Genomic DNA, 19351 nt, shown 5'->3' on the forward strand with positions numbered 1-19351 from the left:
AAATGTTAGGTCAAATAGTGTCCAGTGCTAGGAACAGGGGCATAACTGTAAGAGATACAGGGATTGCAGTCGCTCCTGAGCTCTGGAGTTTAGTAGGACCCAAAGGTCTCTTTGGTCCATGTGAAAAGACCATTTTTTGTGGAACTTCAATTTTGCCAATGACTTGGATTCCCATGATCTCTAAATCCCTCCACAGTGTTACATAAGCAGTAAGGACAAGGTGGCTGAGCATCCTCAATGCTGCTCTATACAATTCATTGGGGTTTAGGAAAACAGCTAAATTACATGGAGCAGAATTGTGGGCAGACCCTACTGATTTATCATTTATCACCCATGTAATGGATAGATGATGAATGTTCATGGCTGAAAAAGCCTTTTATAAGATTTCCTTTCAACCTGAAATTACCAAGAAATCAAGAAATGTATAACATACCTTGTGCCATTATCTAAAAGGAAGCTCATTATTTGAAACATGTTTGTTGACCAAGCAGCCATGTCATCCACACCACCAAGAAAATATTCATGGAATCTCTCCACCAAGAAGGGCAATTTTCTAGCATATGTTGAGTAAAGCTGATGGATGATGAAAACAGTACAAATATGGACCAGCTATTTTTGATTTTTCATATATTTTCATAAATTGTGTTCATTTTTATACCTTGGAAACAGCCATATATTCTCCATAACTAAAAAAAGGAATAATAAAACTATTAAAAATGATCATTACTTTACAAATGTTACTCTGAAACTACAAAATTCTATACTCACAGTTCAAGATAAAGTATATAAGTGCACTCAACGATTATATTCTCTGTTATGACCGTCTTGTTGTAAAGCTCTTGATATATGTGCAAAAGGTCCTTCACTGGTATATACCTAGAGAAGAAGAAAACATAGTAAGGCTACGTTCACATTAGCGTTGTGCGTCGGGCGCTGCAGCGTCGCCGCATGCGTCGTGCGCCCCTATATTTAACATGGGGACGCATGGACATGCGTTGTGTTGCGTTTTGTGACACATGCGTCTTTTTGGGCGCACGCGTCAGGGCGCAGAGGACGCAGCAAGTTGCATTTTTTTTGCGTCCAAAATCATGCAAAAAAAGGACGCATGCGTACAAAACAATGCGTTTTGCATGCGTTGTGCGTTGCATCGCCGATGCGTCGCCGACGCAACACACAACAACGCAAATGTGAATGTAGCCTAAGCCATGTTTGTGTGACTCTCATTGATATACAGTATATTTTTAGGCACATACACACGTTCAGTGTTTGGTCAGTTTTTCACCGCAGTATTTCTAGAGACACGTCACCACATTTTTCACCCATTCCTGGTTTTGGCTTACAAATACTGAGGTAAAATACTGACCAAATACTGAATGTGTGAACGTGGCCTTAGAATGAAAAAAACACTTTTGTCAAGTTTTCCAATACATGAGTATACTTGTGACTGTCCGTAGGTTAGCAATAAATGGAGCTCTAATAAGTAATATGCAATGCAAAATCTTGCATTTACCTGTTCAGACATTTGGGCTGTGACCTAGGTCTTTAGAGGGACATTAACCCCTTAGTGACCTAGCCAATTTCGACCTTAATGACCAAGGCAATTTTTACAATCCTGACCAGTGTCACTTCATGTGGTAATAACTCTGGAATGCTTCAATGGATCCTCTCTGATTCTGAGACTGTTTTTATGATATATTGCATTTTATGATAATGGTAAAATTTCTTCGACATGACTTGCATTTATTTATGAAAAAAATGGAAATTTGGCAAAAATTTGGAAAATTTAGCAATTTTCAAACTTTTAATTTTTGTGCCCTTAATTCAGGGAGTTATGTTAAAAAATACTTCATAAATAATATTTCCCACATGTCTACTTTACATCAGCACACTTTTGGAATCAAATGTTTTTTTTAGGACATTATAAGGGTCAAATGTTGACCAGCAATTTCTCATTTTTCCAACAAAATTTACAAAACAATTTTTTTAGGGACCAAAACACATTTGAAGTGACTCAGGGGTCTATATGACACAAAGTACCCAAAAGTGACCCGTTTCTAAAAATGGCACCTCTCAAGGTGCTCAAAACCACATTCAAGAAGTTTATTAACCCTTCATGTGTTACACAAGAACTGAAGCAATGTGGAAGGAAAAAATAAACATTTAACTTTTTTCACAAAAAATTTACTTTAGACCCAAACTTTTTTATTTTTACAAGGTTAACAAGAGAAAATGGACCATAAAATTTGTTGTGCAATTTCTCCTGAGTATTCCGATACCCCACATGTGGGGGAATACTACTACTTGGGCGCACGGCAAGGCTCAGAAGGGAAGGAGCAACATTTGACTTTTGAACGCAAAATTGGCTGGAATCGATGGCGGCACCATGTCACGTTTAGAGTGCCCCTGATGGGCCTAAACAGTGGAAAACCCCCACAAGTGACCCCACTTTGGAAACCACACTGTTATGAACTGGTGGCCTAGGAGAAGCATGGACGAGCTCTGGAGTAGGTGGCCTATATACTGACCGCAGACCCTGAACTTAACACATCAACTAGAAGTAGCCGTGGGATGTTCCTGTCACTCCCTAGACACCTCGTCACGTCTGGAGGACTAATTACACCTAAAGAAAGAAACAGGAATACTATCTTGCCTCAGAGAAAATTCCCAAAGGAAAGGCAGCCCCCCACAAATATTGACTGTGAGAGGAGAGGGAAATTACAAACGCAGACTGAAAACAGATTTTAGCAAAGGAGGCCATGCTACCTAGAAAGAAAAGACAGGAAAGAGTACTGTGCGGTCAGTATAAAAAATACTACAAAATCCACCACAGAGAATACAAAAATCTCCACACCTAACTAAAGGCATGGAGGGTAACTCTGTGACTCCAGAGCTTCCAACTTGGCTGAGTAGATCTTAACACAGACAAAGCTGGACAAGAAAAAACATAGCAATTCACAGAACTATTAAGTCCACCGCATGTGGACTGCAAAAACAGAGCCAGGACTTATCTTTGATGATTTGGACAATCCAGAAGGAGAAACCAAGTAGAGATGTGGATCCCTAGAAAACAATGGACAACTGGCACTCAATAAAGGAAGGAGCCAGACTAAATAGCCCCGTCCAAAGTGGAAGCAGCTGATGACTGTTGTGAAGGACAAACAGCAGCACTACCACTTATAACCACCGGAGGGAGCCTAAGAGCAGAACCCACAACAGAATTCACAACAGTACCCCCCCTTGAGGAGGGGTCACCGAACCCTCACCAGAGCCCCCAGGCCGATCCGGACGAGCCAAATGGAAGGCACGAACCAAATCGTCAGCATGAACATCGGAGGCAACAACCCAAGAATTATCCTCCTGGCCATAACCCTTCCACTTGACAAGATACTGAAGCCTCCGTCTAGAAAAACGAGAATCCAAGATCTTCTCCACAACATACTCCAACTCCCCATCAATCAACACCGGGGCAGGAGGATCAACAGAGGGAACCACGGGCACCACATATTTCCGCAACAAAGATCTATAAAAAACATTATGGATGGAAAAAGAGGCTAAAAGGGCCAAACGAAAAGACACTGGATTGATAATCTCAGAAATCCTATAAGGACCAATAAACCGAGGCTTGAACTTCGGGGAAGAAACCTTCATAGGAACATGACGAGAAGACAACCAGACCAAATCCCCAACCCGAAGCCGGGAACCCACACACCGACGACGGTTGGCAAAACGCTCAGCCTCCTCCTGAGACAACACCAAATTGTCCACAACATGAGCCCAAATCTGCTGCAACCTGTCAACCACAGAGTCCACCCCAGGACAATCAGAAGACTCAACCTGCCCTGAAGAAAAACGAGGATGAAACCCAGAATTACAAAAGAATGGTGACACCAAGGTAGCAGAACTAGCCCAATTATTAAGGTCAAACTCGGCCAATGGCAAGAAAGCCACCCAATCATCCTGATCGGCAGACACAAAGCATCTCAAATAAGTTTCCAAAGTCTGGTTAGTTCGCTCGGTTTGGCCGTTTGTCTGAGGATGAAATGCGGAAGAAAAAGACAAATCAATGCCCAGCTTAGCACAAAAGGACCGCCAAAACCTAGAAACAAACTGGGAACCTCTATCGGACTCAATATTCTCCGGAATGCCATGCAAACGAACCACATGCTGAAAAAACAACGGAACCAACTCAGAAGAGGAAGGCAACTTAGGCAAATGTACCAAATGAACCATCTTAGGAAACCGGTCACAGACCACCCAGATAACAGACATCCTCTGGGAAACAGGAAGATCCGAAATAAAATCCATAGAAATATGCGTCCAAGGCCTCTCAGGGACCGGCAAAGGCAAAAGCAACCCACTGGCGCGGGAGCAGCAAGGTTTGTCCCGCGCACAAGTCCCACAGGACTGCACAAAAGAACGCACATCCCGTGACAAAGAAGGCCACCAAAAGGACCTACTAACCAAATCTCTGGTACCAAAAATCCAAGGATGGCCAGCCAACACAGAACAGTGAACCTCAGAAATCACTTTACTAGTCCATCTGTCAGGAACAAACAGTTTCCCCGCTGGACAGCGATCAGGTTTATCAGCCTGAAACTCCTGAAGAGCCCGTCGCAAATCAGGGGAGATGGCAGAAAGAATCACCCCCTCCTTAAGAATACCAACCGGCTCAAGAATCCCAGGGGAATCAGGCAAGAAACTCCTAGAGAGGGCATCAGCCTTAACATTCTTAGAACCTGGAAGATACGAGACAACAAAATCAAAACGGGAGAAAAACAGAGACCATCGGGCCTGTCTAGGATTCAGCCGTTTGGCAGACTCGAGGTAAATCAGATTCTTATGATCGGTCAAGACCACAATACGGTGCTTGGCTCCCTCAAGCCAATGTCGCCACTCCTCAAATGCCCACTTCATAGCCAACAACTCACGATTGCCGACATCATAATTGCGTTCCGCAGGCGAAAACTTTCGAGAAAAGAAGGCACACGGTTTCATCAAGGAACCATCAGAATTCCTCTGAGACAAAACGGCCCCTGCCCCACTCTCAGAAGGGTCAACCTCAACCTGAAAAGGAAGAGAAACATCCGGCTGACGCAACACAAGGGCAAAAGTAAATCGGCGCTTAAGCTCCTGAAAGGCAGAAACGGCCTCAGAGGACCAATTAGCTACATCAGCGCCCTTCCTCGTCAAATCGGTCAGGGGTTTAACCACACTGGAGAAGTTGGCAATGAAACGGCGATAAAAATTAGCAAAGCCCAAAAATTTCTGAAGGCTCTTCACGGATGTGGGCTGGATCCAATCATGAATGGCCTGAACCTTAGCCGGATCCATTTCTATAGGTGTGGAGAACTCATTGTTGGCCAGTTGTACTGTTATGAACTGGTGGCCTAGGAGCAGCATGGACGAGCTCTGGAGTAGGCGGCCTCTATACTGACCGCAGACCCTGAACTTAACACATCAACTAGAAGTAGCCGTGGGATGTTCCTGTCACTCCCTAGACACCTCGTCACGACCGGAGGACTAATTACACCTAAAGAATGAAACAGGAATACTATCTTGCCTCAGAGAAAATTCCCAAAGGAAAGGCAGCCCCCCACAAATATTGACTGTGAGAGGAGAGGGAAATTACAAACGCAGACTGAAAACAGATTTTAGCAAAGGAGGCCACGCTACCTAGAAAGAAAAGACAGGAAAGAGTACTGTGCGGTCAGTATAAAAAATACTACAAAATCCACCACAGAGAATACAAAAATCTCCACACCTAACTAAAGGCATGGAGGGTAACTCTGTGACTCCACAGCTTCCAACTTGGCTGAGTAAATCTTAACACAGACAAAGCTGGACAAGAAAAAACATAGCAATTCACAGAACTATTAAGTCCACCGCATGTGGACTGCAAAAACAGAGCCAGGACTTATCTTTGATGATTTGGACAATCCAGAAGTAGAAACCAAGCAGAGATGTGGATCCCTAGAAAACAATGGACAACTGGCACTCAATAAAGGAAGGAGCCAGACTAAATAGCCCCGTCCAAAGTGGAAGCAGCTGATGACTGTTGTGAAGGACAAACAGCAGCACTACCACTTATAACCACCGGAGGGAGCCTAAGAGCAGAACCCACAACAGATTTCACAACACCACACCCTGCAAGGATTTTATCCAGGGGTATAGAGAGCATTTTGAACCCACTGGTACGACACAGAATTTGATAACATTAGGTTGTCATATTGAATATGTTGTCATTGATGTTGAGCACAAGTGTTTGCTACTCCAGTTTGCATCGGGTGCTCGAGCATGCACCGAATATCGAGGGTGCTCGAGTGACATGCTCGAGTCCCTGCCCTGCATGTTTCGGAGCTGATAGACCTTAAAAAAACATGCGGGGATCTGCGATGCTCGGTGCATACCAGAGCACCCGATGAAAACTCAACTAGCGAGCACTTGCGCTCAGCACTAGCCATCAAATTGTCATAATTTTTTTTTTACTTTTGAGAAAAAAAAACAATTCTAACTCTAACCCTAACACAACCCCAATCCTAAGCTTAACACATCCCTAACCCCAACCCTAACTCTAACAAAATCCTAACACAACCCTAAGCCCAACCCCCATTCCTAGCACAACCCTAACCCCAACCCAACCCTAAAGCCAACACCAACCCTAACACAACCCCAACCCTAACACAACTCTAAAAAAAGCAAAATGTTAACATACCTTAAGACATTTTCAAACAAATCAAATTACAAAAGTGGTAAGTTAAGGTTTAAAACAGATATTTATTCAGGACATTGTCACGGGTTTACCACCACAGGGATGAGCCAGAACACCACAGCATCTGATTTCTCCTACTCCTCCACTGGCTATAAGCACTTCACCTTCATATTAAATGGTGTAAATTTCTCTTGGCGGTGCAGGGGTTAATCTGCTCAGTTGATTGCTCCTGGAGCATTTAGGCTCTCAGCTGTTCACTGTTAGCCACTCCCATCTCCCATATAATCTGGGCCATGGCTAGCAAACATTGTCAGAGCTAGTTTATGCTGCATGGTTGGAGGTTGTTTGTGGTTGTTGTTGAAGGCTTTTGGTGGATTTATCTGTGACTGTTACTAGGTTTTGAGTGTGTGATAATTCCCTTTCTTCTCCTACTTTGGTTTAACCCCATCCTCCCCTCCCTGGTGAGTTCCTTTCTTATCTGTGTGTATATATTTGCATGTTTGATATTTTTCGTTACCCTTGTTCGTATTACCTTGCTAGTTGGGTTGGTGCATACTCCCCTCTTCTCTGGGTTGGGGAAGGGTACAGACTGAAAGCGGATTCAGGAGCTAAGGCAAGGTATGTAGCCCTGGCATCTTCACCATCAGAAGTAATCCGGGTAACAGGGTGAGCTAGGACACCCCTAGCGTTAGGGACAGGGAAGAAGCCTCTGGCTCTGGGACACCCGACAATAGAATCGTGACATTTTATGTATCGGAAACCCCTTTAAGGGTTTTATTTATTCCACTGAATAGAAAGGAACTGAAATGGGTGGTCATCTGTTTTAATATATGTGTAGGTAAAGCAGTAACTGAAAAAAACTGAATTAAAATAAAGTGTAAAAAACATGATGTGGAAAGAGTGAGAGCTTTTATCTGAGGCAACATAGTATGTAAATATACATCTAAATTGTGGTACATAAAATAACACAGAAGTGTTATATATGTATATCTGGCAGGCTGATCCCTCCTGTCTGGGTAAAACGGTGGTCAGAGGTATAGAAGATGTTGCTCACCATTTTTTCTCTAAATAATCAAAGTTAACTTCATACTGACTGATCACATCTCCACCTGCGAATTACAAGAAAAAAAATAGAAAAACAAATTGTGATATTGTGAAAATTTGACATTAGATATAGAATTGATGGTTTCACTGTACACATAATCTACACCATATCTTCCCATTATCTTTGAAAAGAATAAGACCTATGCAAAAAATAATAATAAAAAGAGGCATTTTAGGTTGGATTGGGAATATTCCTGTGAAGGGCAAAGCTTAAAGAGTAATCATCGTTTTATATATATATATATATATATATTTTTTTTTTTTTTTTTTTTTCCATAAATAAATAGTACACATGAAAATAAGCAACTTTGTAATATATCTTTATCAGAGACATCTGCTTCCTTCTCCTCCAGAACAAATCCTTTATTCTCAAAATCCTCAATTCACTCCTAATGTCTATCTTCAGTGACTACGGATTTTCCCACTACTGAGATAGGAGATGAATTTACAGAAGAATATCTATGCCTGCCTCTAGATTTTCCCATCTCCTCTGTCTGTAGAATCTTATTAGCACCAACAATCATCTCCTATGACAGCAATAGGATAATACAATAGTAAGGAAAATAGGGGGTTCATTTCTGCGCTGTCACGAATACCTATAGGCAGGGTGGATTTGATTTAAATCTAACTGATTTAAATCACGATTTAAATCACGATTTAAATCACTAGTCAGTAAGGCTTCATTTAAATCAGTGATTTAAATCAAAGTTTCTACCTAAACTAGTTCTTGCTACTTTAACATGCAAGTAGATGAAGATTTTTAGAATCACTTTTTATATTACTTTTTTCTCCCCAGTTTAATGGGTTAATCATTCATATTTGGACACCACTGTTCTGTTGTACTTAGGAAGGAGAAAAATAATCCTGACCTTAATAACAATTTAAATAGATTTATTCAACTGAAACAATAACAACATTACAGCATAAGTTATTTGCTTAAACAAACATCCATGTTTGTTAACTAATTTGGCTGAACAAAATATATATATATTTTAAGAAACTTAGGGTACCGTCACACAGTGAAATTTCCATCGCTGCGACGGCACGATTCGTGACGTCGCAGCGTCGTATGAATATCGCTCCAGCGTCGTAGACTGCGGTCACACTTTGCAATCACGGCGCTGGAGCGATGCCGAAGTCCCCGGGTAACCAGGGTAAACATCGGGTTACTAAGCGCAGGGCCGCGCTTAGTAACCCGATGTTTACCCTGGTTACCAGCGTTAACGTAAAAAAAACAAACAGTACATACTTACATTCCGGTGTCTGTCCCCGGCGTTCTGCTTCTCTCCACTGTGTAAGCGCCATAGCCGGAAAGCAGAGCGGTGACGTCACCGCGTCACCGCTGTGCTCGCTTTCCGGCCGGCAGGCGCTCACACAGTGCAGAGAAGCTGAGACGCCGGAGGACAGACACCGGAATGTAAGTATGTACTGTTTGTTTTTTTTACGTTTACGCTTGTAACCAGGGTAAACATTGGGTTACTAAGCGCGGCCCTGCGCTTAGTTACCCGATGTTTACCCTGGTTACAAGCGAACACATCGCTGGATCGCTGTCACACACAACGATCCAGCGATGTCAGCAGGTGATCAAGCGACGAAATAAAGTTCCAAACGATCTGCTACGACGTACGATTCTCAGCAGGATCCCTGATCGCTGCTGCGTGTCAGACACTGCGATATCGTAACGATATCGCTAGAACGTCACGAATCGTACCGTCGTAGCGATGGAAATTTCACTGTGTGACGGTACCCTTAGACTGTCAGCCCAGCCGACACATGAAAAACTTAAATACTACTGTCCCTGCTGTCCTCTGTAGCTCACTTGTCGTCATCTTCATCATCATCTTCTTCTTTGTTCCTATTCATAATCTGGAAAAGAAAAACAAGCTTTCCTGCTTTATTGGGTCCCAACCGATTTCTCAATTTAGAATGAATGAGTCCAAAGGAAGAGAATATTCTTTCAACGCCTGCAGAAGAAGCTACTGCTGTTAAAAGTGAAATCATTACTTGAACAGTCTCTAAATCCAAGCGCTTAAGTGACTTCCACCAGTTTACTGGTGTGACCTTCCTTAAAATATCTTCAGCAAACATATATTTCTCGAATGGTTCCCCCTTAGCTCTGAAGTTTATTATAGTTGGCATCAGGGCCGGTTTTAGGCAAAGTGGGGCCCTAGGCAAAGTTTAAAATGGGGCCCCAAATGCTAACATATTGCACATCATACAGAAGCATTTCGGTTGTATTTACATGCGCTGATCTCAGGCCGCTAAACGAGTGTGATCGACAATACTGAAGTCGTTGGACGCTTCTTTCAAGGCCTCTTTCCACCGTCTGAGAAAGAATGAAGGGGACAGAACAATCACTAATAGATCACTAACAGATCACCATACAGTATCTACAGTTTACACCGGCGATGTGCTGCTGAGAACAATGATTTTTATTCCGGCATAAACAATCCAATCATCCTATGAATATGCAGCATTTTGCTTGTTTAGTATAATACACCCCATAGTCCTCCATATATTATAATGTGCACCATAGTCCTCCATATTGTAAAATGCACACCCCATAATCCTCCATATAATATAATGTGCCCCATAGTCCTCCATATAGTATAATACACTCCTCATAGTCCTCCATATAGTATTATACACTTCCCATAGTCCTCCATATATTAAAATATACTCCTCAGTCCTCCATATAGCATAATACACTCCTCACAGTGCTCCATATAGTATAATGCACCGCCTTAGTCATCCATGTAGTACAATTCACTTCCCATAGTATAATGCACCCCATAGTTCTTCATATAGTATAATGTATTCCCCATAGTCTTCGATACAGTATAATTCAGCCCACATATAGTATAATGCAGCCACCCCACAGATTATAATGCAGCCACCCCAGAGTATAATGTAACCCCCCCAGAGTATAATGTAACCTCCCCATAGAATATAATGCAGCAACCCCATATAGTATAATGTAGCCCCCTCATAGAGTATGATGCCATCACCCCTCATAGAATATAAATATAATACAGCCTCCCCCATAGAATATAATATACCCCCATAGTATATAGCACAGCCCACATAGTAGTGTATAACACAGCCCACATAGTAGTATATAGCACAGCCACTTAGTATATAGCACAGCCCACACAGTAGTATATAGAACAGCCCACACAGTAGAATAAAGCACTGCCCACACAGTAGTATACAGCACATCCCACAGTAGTATACAGCACTGCCCACAGTAGTATACAGCGCAGCCCACACAGTAGTATACAGCACAACCCACAGTAGTATACAGCACAGCCCACAGTAGTATACAGCACAGCCCACAGTAGTATACAGCACTGCCCACAGTAGTATACAGCACTGCCCACAGTAGTATACAGCACTGCCCACAGTAGTATACAGCACAGCCCACAGTAGTATACAGCACTGCCCACAGTAGTATACAGCACAGCCGACAGTAGTATACAGCACAGTATCCACATCCCCCTTCTCTCCCCGCTTCTCTCCTCCAGAGAATGGCCGCACAGTCTAGTTAAAAAAAAATAAACAAAAAAAACACAAGCTCCTCACCTCTCCCTGAGCCCGCGCTGCTCCCTCCCTGCTCCTGTGTCGGCGGCTGCCACCGCACTGCCTGACACACAGCGAGTGCGCGATGACACCCGCTGTGTCAGAGGCAGAGCGGGGAATGATGGGATGTGACGCTCTCACCTCCATCATTGCTTTGAACTGTACCGGCAGACGCCGGTATAGTTCAATGCGGCGGGGGAGTCGGCGCTTGCGGCAGGCGGGCCCCCCTGCCTCACAGGGGCCTCATAGCGGCTGCGTGACTTGCCGCTAGCTGGGGGCCCCTGGGGGAGCGGGGGCCCCAGGCAGCTGCCTGGTCTGCCTGCCCCTAACGCCGGCCCTGGTTGGCATTAAAGATGGATGATTGCTGGATACCCATGTCATAGCTAACTCCTCTTCCTCAGCACTTAGGTTTTGACCCTGATATTGGATATTGACAATATTTGCCAAAAAATGAGCTGGAGTCAGTGCTTGTCCCATTCGTTTGTTTACGGCTTGTAATTTAATTCTGTCCATGTGTAGTTCTGTTTTTAAGTGTTCACTCAGTTCCTTCCAAATTTCAACAGCATCCGCAATAAAACAGCTATTTTTCTGTATTTTGTTTAAAGCTTGAGAGATGGGTTTCAGGAAGCTCAGCATATGTTCAACATTTCTCTTAAGCCCAATGTTGAGGATTTTGGCCGTGACAGTGCCATCTATTTTATCTCGATTTTCTTCACAAAGTGTCATCAGAATAGGCCAGTTTTTGATATACTGCTCAAAACAGTCCACCACAGAGTTCCATCTAACATGTTGTGGGAGCGTTAGCTTGGTTCCACCCATCCTTTTCAGAGCTGCTGCAGCAAAATGATTATTACGGAAGTATTTAGCAATTTCAACAACATTAGCCTTTATTTCTGGCACACTTAAGTCTTTGGCTAAGAGGTGCAGCAAATGAGCACTGCAACCATATGTTATTAGCAGCTTTGTATTCCCTCCCTGCTCTTCTAAATCTCTTCTCATCTTGGATACGTTTGCAGCATTGTCAGTGACCAAACTGCGTACTAGACATTTGAATTTTTGTTCACATGTCGTTATAGCTTTTACTGCCACTTCTTGTAAGTATTCTGCTGTGTGTGCATTTCCTGACGTATCAGTTGTTTGTGCAAGGAAGACTTTACCTTCTTCTGTTGTTATACAAGCACATACAATAGGATCATTGTGGACATTACTCCACCCATCAATACTTAGGTTAACAATTTTACCCTCCAGAGCTGTTGCACATTGCTCCATTTCTCTGTCATACACTTGATCCAGCAGTTTCCCTGCAACATCAGCTCTGCTGGGTGGACTGTATCCTGGTCTCAGTGACTGAACCATATTAATGAAATGTGGGTTCTCAGTCAGACGGAAAGAAGAGTTTGTTGCATAAATAAACTGGGCAATTTTTTCATCAATCAACTCTTTTTCTAATCTGCTAGTTCTTATCACAAACCTATCTATGGTGGTTCCAGGAGGTAAAGGTTTTTTCTTCCTTTTGGGTGATGGTGATATGTGGCTGTGGGTGTCTGATGATGATGCTGCTGCTAATGAAGCACTATCCTGGATGGATAACTCTGAAACTGTAGAACAGGATGATGGTGATCTTGGAGGTGGATAGTTTCCAGAATCCATGAATTCCCCTAAACAAAAAAAGTCAATGCTGTTATTTTATTGTTTATACAATTTCTGCTTATTGTACACAACACATCACTGCCCCTGCCCCAAAAGGAATATTTGTTTTTCTTCATAACTGTACCAAATGACAGTAACATGCAGTAATAATAAGAAATATAATTTTTCTCACACATGACAGTTCAGTCTTTAGAAATAGGATTCAATAAAAATGTTTACCAACCTGAAGATCCTGCCTGTTCAGCAGTGTTTCTTTGGTCATCTTCATCACCGCACTTCTCATGATGTTGCCTCATTCGCGCCACCAGGCCTTGCATCTCTTTGTTGCATCGTTTGCATTTTGCACGCATGCCTGCCTTACCGATAGGCGAAGGAGCTTCATTAAAATATTCTCAAACTGGGTCTCTTTTACGGCCTGCTGCCATTATAAGGAAAGAATGTAATAAACCTCAGATCGTATCGTACACACAAACAGATCCAGACTTGTCTGTCTGTGGCTATGCTGCAGTATTGTGCTCAAAGTTTCACTTTCATTTTCTTGTCTGCTTGCCCTTCCTCCTCCTCACACTTAGATTCACATTCTTCTTGTGTTGTGCAGATCTATTCCACTCCAAACAATCAGAAACATATTGTCTAACTTCTTGGACTTGGCACTGAAGGGGTTGATTCTGTATTCATAGGTTTGTAGAACAATAGGATTAAGGTCTTTTTCTCAACTCTGTTCATGTTGTAACATTTTTGCCGTGAAGAAGAGGCTGGGACCTCTGCGGAGTCAAATTCAGTTTTGAGAACTGCGTAAGTAAAGCGAGCGTCTGTGATAATATAGGAGAGAAACTGCCCACTAATCCTTCAGAAACCTCTGGAAGAGCATGGCATTGTGAATGTTACACATATACAGCCTTTATTCTACTGAGTTAAACAACTCAGCTTTATCTCATGATGGAAGAACCTTTGGATGGTAAAATATTTTCCTCAAAAAGCAGTTTATTGAAAAAAATCCGATTTAAATAAAAAAAATCCGTTTTAAATCAAAAAAATCCGATTTTTTTGATTTTTTTTTAAAAAACATTGATTTTTATCCACCCTGCCTATAGGTATTCCAAAGAAATCAGGATCCTATATAAAGAAAGTTTATTGTTGACGTGTTTCAAAATATAAGAAACTTCTTCCTCAGGACAAACCACAAGAAAGGAGGAAGTTTGTTATACTTGGTGGCACTTTGTTATACTACGCTTTCAAAATTATCTAAACATTTCTGCTTTTTTTAAAAATTTTGCCAGCACTTTAAATGCCAGGAGATTGGTGTAGGCAAAGGTCTTAAGACCCCTTCCGTTCTACAGGCATGTGAAATGCATGCAAAATATAATAAAATGCAGAAATGTAGTTACTCTTTAAAAAATGTTATGCACTCACATAATGGGATATACTGTAGGACTATAATATTAACTTTATTATTAATCAAAAATGCTAGAATGAAATATTACTGCAAATTAAAGCCAGAAAAAAAAAACTGTTCACACATATAATATATATATATTTAGATATTTTTCTCATTTTCTTTTTTTTCCCCTTCTTTCCAGAGTCATAACTTTTTCATTTTCCCGTCCTCATAGCCATATGATGGGGGGAGGGGTTTGCGAGACAAGTTGTACTTTTAAATGGCACCATTCATTTTATCATCTGGCCATGGGAAAGCAGGAACAAAATCCAAGTATGTTGAAATTGAAAAAAATGCTATTCCACAATGTTTTTTTTGGACATTTTATTTACCATGTTTACTATATGGCAAAAGTGACCTAGCAATATGATTCTGTAGGGCGGTACATAAATGCCAAACATGTATAGTTTTTTTTTCTCTATTTAAGTGGTGCAAATTTTTGGGGAAATTTGCAAAGAAATGTTTTGCTTTTGTTGCCATTTTCCAAGACCTACTGCTTGTGCTATACATAGCAGTGCATTGGCACTGCTACGTTTAGCGAAATCACTGTCTTCTATGAATGCCAGTTAAATGCTGGCTTAAATGGGAGGATCGTAATGATAGGCTTGGGGGTCATCAGCAGACCCCCGGCTGTCATGGCCACCCATTGGCTCCCTACATTTGCATCACGGGCATCCCGATGGCTGCATAGAATGATGCGCCTCCCCACCGAAGTGTGTTAAATGCTGCTGTCAGAGACTGATAGCAACATTTAACAGGTTAACAGCTGAGGTCAGAGCTACGCTCTACCTGTGGCTGTTAGAGGCAGATGATGGCTAAATAAATCAGCCATCATCTGCTGGGAAAGATGCGGGCTCAGCTTTCAAGTCCGCATCAAAGGCAGGGACACGAGATATAAAGTAAATGTACATCATACAGCTCTGGCAAAAATTAAGAGACCACCACATCAAATCCCTGTCATGGGCAGCCCAATCTCCAGACCTGAACCCCATTGAAAACCTCTGGAATGTAATCAAGAGGATGATGGATAGTCACAGGCCATCAAACAAAGAAGAAGTGCTTACTTTTTTGCGCCAGAAGCAGTGTGAAAGACTGGTGGAAAGCATGCCAAGACGCATGAAAGCTGTGATTAAAAATCATGGTTATTCCACAAAATATTGATTTTTGAACTCTTCCTGAGTTAAAACATTAGTATTGTTTCTAAATGATTATGAACTTGTTTTCTTTGCATTAATTGAGGTCTTAATTATTTTTCAGAAAAAAATACAAAATATATTGCTTGGAAATTTGGAGACATGTTGTCAGAAGTTTATAGAATAAAAGAACAATTTACATGTTACTCAAAAATATACCTAAAAAGAGAAAATTCAGACAAACTGAACATTTTGCAGTGGTCTCTTAATTTTTGCCAGCGCTGTATGTTGTGAAGGGGTGAAAAAAAATTCTGCTAATGTATACCTAGTTTAATGGGAAATAAATTACTGGTTTATTAATAGTTAGTATATTGCACCATATATAATACTAAAATACGTATTGGAAGGAACTAATTCTAAGTAATTATATTGTAACTCAGAAGTAAACTTACCAAAATCACCAGCCTGATGTGCTTCAGAGTATGAACCATGAAAATCAATCTGGAGTAAAAAATATATAATAATTAATATGGTATTATAGCAATGAATACATTAGACATGAAGGGAAAATAGAAATAATGTAAAAAAAGTGTTACAACAAGAATATAAATTAAACAAGACATTATCTATATAATCTCATTTACTATCAATGTTTTCATTTTACCTTTTATGAAATTACAATAGTAGAACAGAAGTGAAATTCCGAGTACATATCTGTATACTTACTTCTGCCATAGCACGGAGGAAGCCTTGGTCAATTCCCAAGCTGTGCCAACTTACATCAGCCACCTGATGGGAGGCTATACCAAATATAAAGGCCACCAGTTTCTGAGCTTCCTGTAGCACAGTGAAGAACAAAGATGTAGGATTACCCAACAAGTGGCCTATGGGCACACCACAAGGAACATATGGTGTCATGTCAGACCAAGGAAATCATGATGCTTGAGGAAACTTCAGCAGACATGTAAAGAGCAGTGATAGTGTTGAGCAATACCTCATTCCAGGGTAGTGGATATATTCTCCTTATGTAATTAACACTAGTCTCCAAAAACGGCGTCCAATGAGAGTCTTCTGACACATCATGATATTTCCCTAAAGATACCACAGAGATCATTTAGATTATGAATTTTAACATATGTAATACTACAAAATTCCATCAATCCCTTTGGTGCAGTAATGTTGTTTTGTTTTTATTTTATCTTTGTATATTTATATATTATATAATAGCTCTGGAATTCCTCAAAGTATACCATTGTTTCTGAGAATTTTTATTCGAAACACATTGTACTTTATTGTAGTGGTAAACTAAGATCGATATTTTTTTTGTTTATTTGTGAAAATATTGGAATTTTCGAAGAATTTTTGAAAATTTAGCAATTTTCAAACTTTACATTTTTATATCCTTAAACAAATTAATCATGCTGTACAAAATAATTAATGAATAACTTTTCAGATATGTCTGCTTTACATATGCATAATTTTCAAAAGTCATTTTATTTTGTTAGGATGTTAGAAGGGTTAAAAGTTTAGTAGCAATTTCTCCTGGTTTCCATATGCAATTTGCTTCTTCAGAGAGGAAGAGAACCTAAGAGTTTAAGTCCTCGTACTCTCTGAAGAGGCAATTTTCATATTTAATTTCCCAGAAAAACATTGCACAGTGAATAAGCCTCCTTACTTTGGCAAGCCAGAGCCGATATGTCACTCTCCACAGGGAGAAATATTACCCCTTACACCTCATTGTTTAAAGAAATTTAAAATACCTTTCTCTTTAGGGGCCTATTCAGATTTTTATGGACTTTTTGGCGTCTATATATTGGGAACTCCCCAAAAGTGATACCATTTTAAAACCACACCCATCAAATACTTTAAAACTGCTTTCATTAATTTTTTTTTACCCCTCGGGTGCTACAAAGGAATTAATCTAAATAGCAAATATGTGAAGATTTAAAAAACATTTTTATTAATAATACTTATTAAAAATAAAGATACCTAAACAGACAAAAAGAGGGTGATTTCTTGTACCTATGCTCACACCTTATAACAGATTGGAGCAGTTTGTACCATCATCCACCTACTTCCTACAATAACAAAACGTATGTGAAGCTACTAAGCTCCTATTAAGAACCTCCTTATTAGATTATACGACAAAACCAGAGGTGTGCTAATATTCGTCAACAACCGATTAACCAGAATCAACACATAGATGTATATACAGTACATGCATTAACAGTGGTCCATATATATGTCCATTCCAGGCAAAAAAATCTCATCAACAATGGCCAATAGGCCATCCTATATCTATATAGATCGATATAAACACCCATTGGAATTCATATAAGGGTGTGTTGAGCTTGTTGAACCCGGAGGGGCTTCACAGAACTTTTTAAAATGTGGATGTGAAAACTAAAATTATCTTTTTTCTGCTAAAATGTTGTTTTAGCCCTAAATTTGTAATTTTCACAATGTATGATAAGAGAAAACGCACCCCATAATTTGTTACGCAATTTCTCCCGAATGCGATGATAACCCATATTTGGTAAAAAAATTCTGTTTGGGCAACTGATAGGGCTCGGAAAGAATAGGGCTCTATTTGATTTTTGGAGCGCAAATTTGTCTGAATAGATTGTGAATGTCATATCGCATTTGCAGAGCCCCTGACATACCAAAACATTTAAAAAAAAAACACAAGTGACCCCGTTTTCGAAACTAGACTACTCAAGGAATTAATCTACTAGGCAATGAAATACATATACACTTTAAGAGTATGTGCACCCAAAGGGGGCCCAGGTGAAAACACGCTCAGAAAACACTCAAAAAGAATCAACATATGGATTTCTGTGAAAAAAAAAAAATTCTGTGCATATGATGCTCTTTTGAGCCTTTCTACTTCAGGCTTCCAAAGATGCTAAGCGGTTAAAAGAAGTGACCTTGCCATTCTTCAGGCATTTTCTACTCTACACTTTACAATAAAGATCACTGGGAAGACTAAAAAGACGCCCGGGTGTCTATTTGAGAATATTGCCAGCGTTTCAGATTCAAAAATATCTAATAGTTTCTCAATTGGAAAACCAAGCGGGAGAGTAAACATTTTTTGACTTCTAAACTTCACCCTCATATTATACACCTCTGGGCACATTTCATTTTGTCTATATGTTTGATAGTGCCCTCACTGTATTACCAAGCGTGTAACGACTGTTGTCGCAGAGGACCCGATTGTGACCGGATTCGTGCAAGTGGGGGCCCATGTGGGTGAGTGGTCTGTCGACACCAGCAGAAACTTCAATTAGATGTGCGGCCAGCACCTAAGGGTGGTGTGCACATGACTGGGCCCCACTGTGCCACAAACCAGACTACCCTGGAAGTGGTGTGACTAAGCAACTACCTTGGTGTTCACTGAAGCCTCTGATGGTTAGGTCAGGCTTGTGCGGCAGATAGCTGCCAGGTACCACTCCAGCGGTGTCTGGTTGTGGCAGCTGATCCCACTGAGGGACTGAACACTAATAACAAGTGTAGGTAAGTTCAGACAAGCACAACTGGTACTCTGGCGGGCACGGCTGACACTCTTGGCAGGCAGGCACTCTGGCAGGCAGGCGGGCATGGCTGGCACTCTAGGCAGGCGGGCATGGCTGGCACTTTATGCAGGCAGGCGGGCATGGCTGGCACTCTAGGCAGGCAGACTGACATGGCTGGCACTCTAGGCAGGCAGGCGGGCATGGATGGCACTCTAGGCAGGCAGGC

General features: G+C 41.2%; 1 protein-coding gene across 1 annotated transcript in view; it reads right to left on the minus strand.

Annotated features, from left to right (window-relative positions):
- The window catches only part of GPLD1 (glycosylphosphatidylinositol specific phospholipase D1), a 127621-nt gene that overhangs the window by 59678 nt on the left and 48592 nt on the right, over positions 1-19351 (minus strand). The window contains exons 4-10 of the mRNA XM_077269978.1: positions 16608-16705; positions 16340-16450; positions 16066-16114; positions 7764-7818; positions 769-876; positions 659-686; positions 434-573 (exon numbers count right to left, since the gene is read on the minus strand). Coding sequence (XP_077126093.1) covers positions 434-573; positions 659-686; positions 769-876; positions 7764-7818; positions 16066-16114; positions 16340-16450; positions 16608-16705 — 589 coding nt within the window. The remainder of the gene's footprint in view (positions 1-433; positions 574-658; positions 687-768; positions 877-7763; positions 7819-16065; positions 16115-16339; positions 16451-16607; positions 16706-19351) is intronic.

This window comes from Ranitomeya variabilis, chromosome 6, assembly GCF_051348905.1.
Source record: "Ranitomeya variabilis isolate aRanVar5 chromosome 6, aRanVar5.hap1, whole genome shotgun sequence".
Taxonomy (NCBI): domain Eukaryota; kingdom Metazoa; phylum Chordata; class Amphibia; order Anura; family Dendrobatidae; genus Ranitomeya; species Ranitomeya variabilis.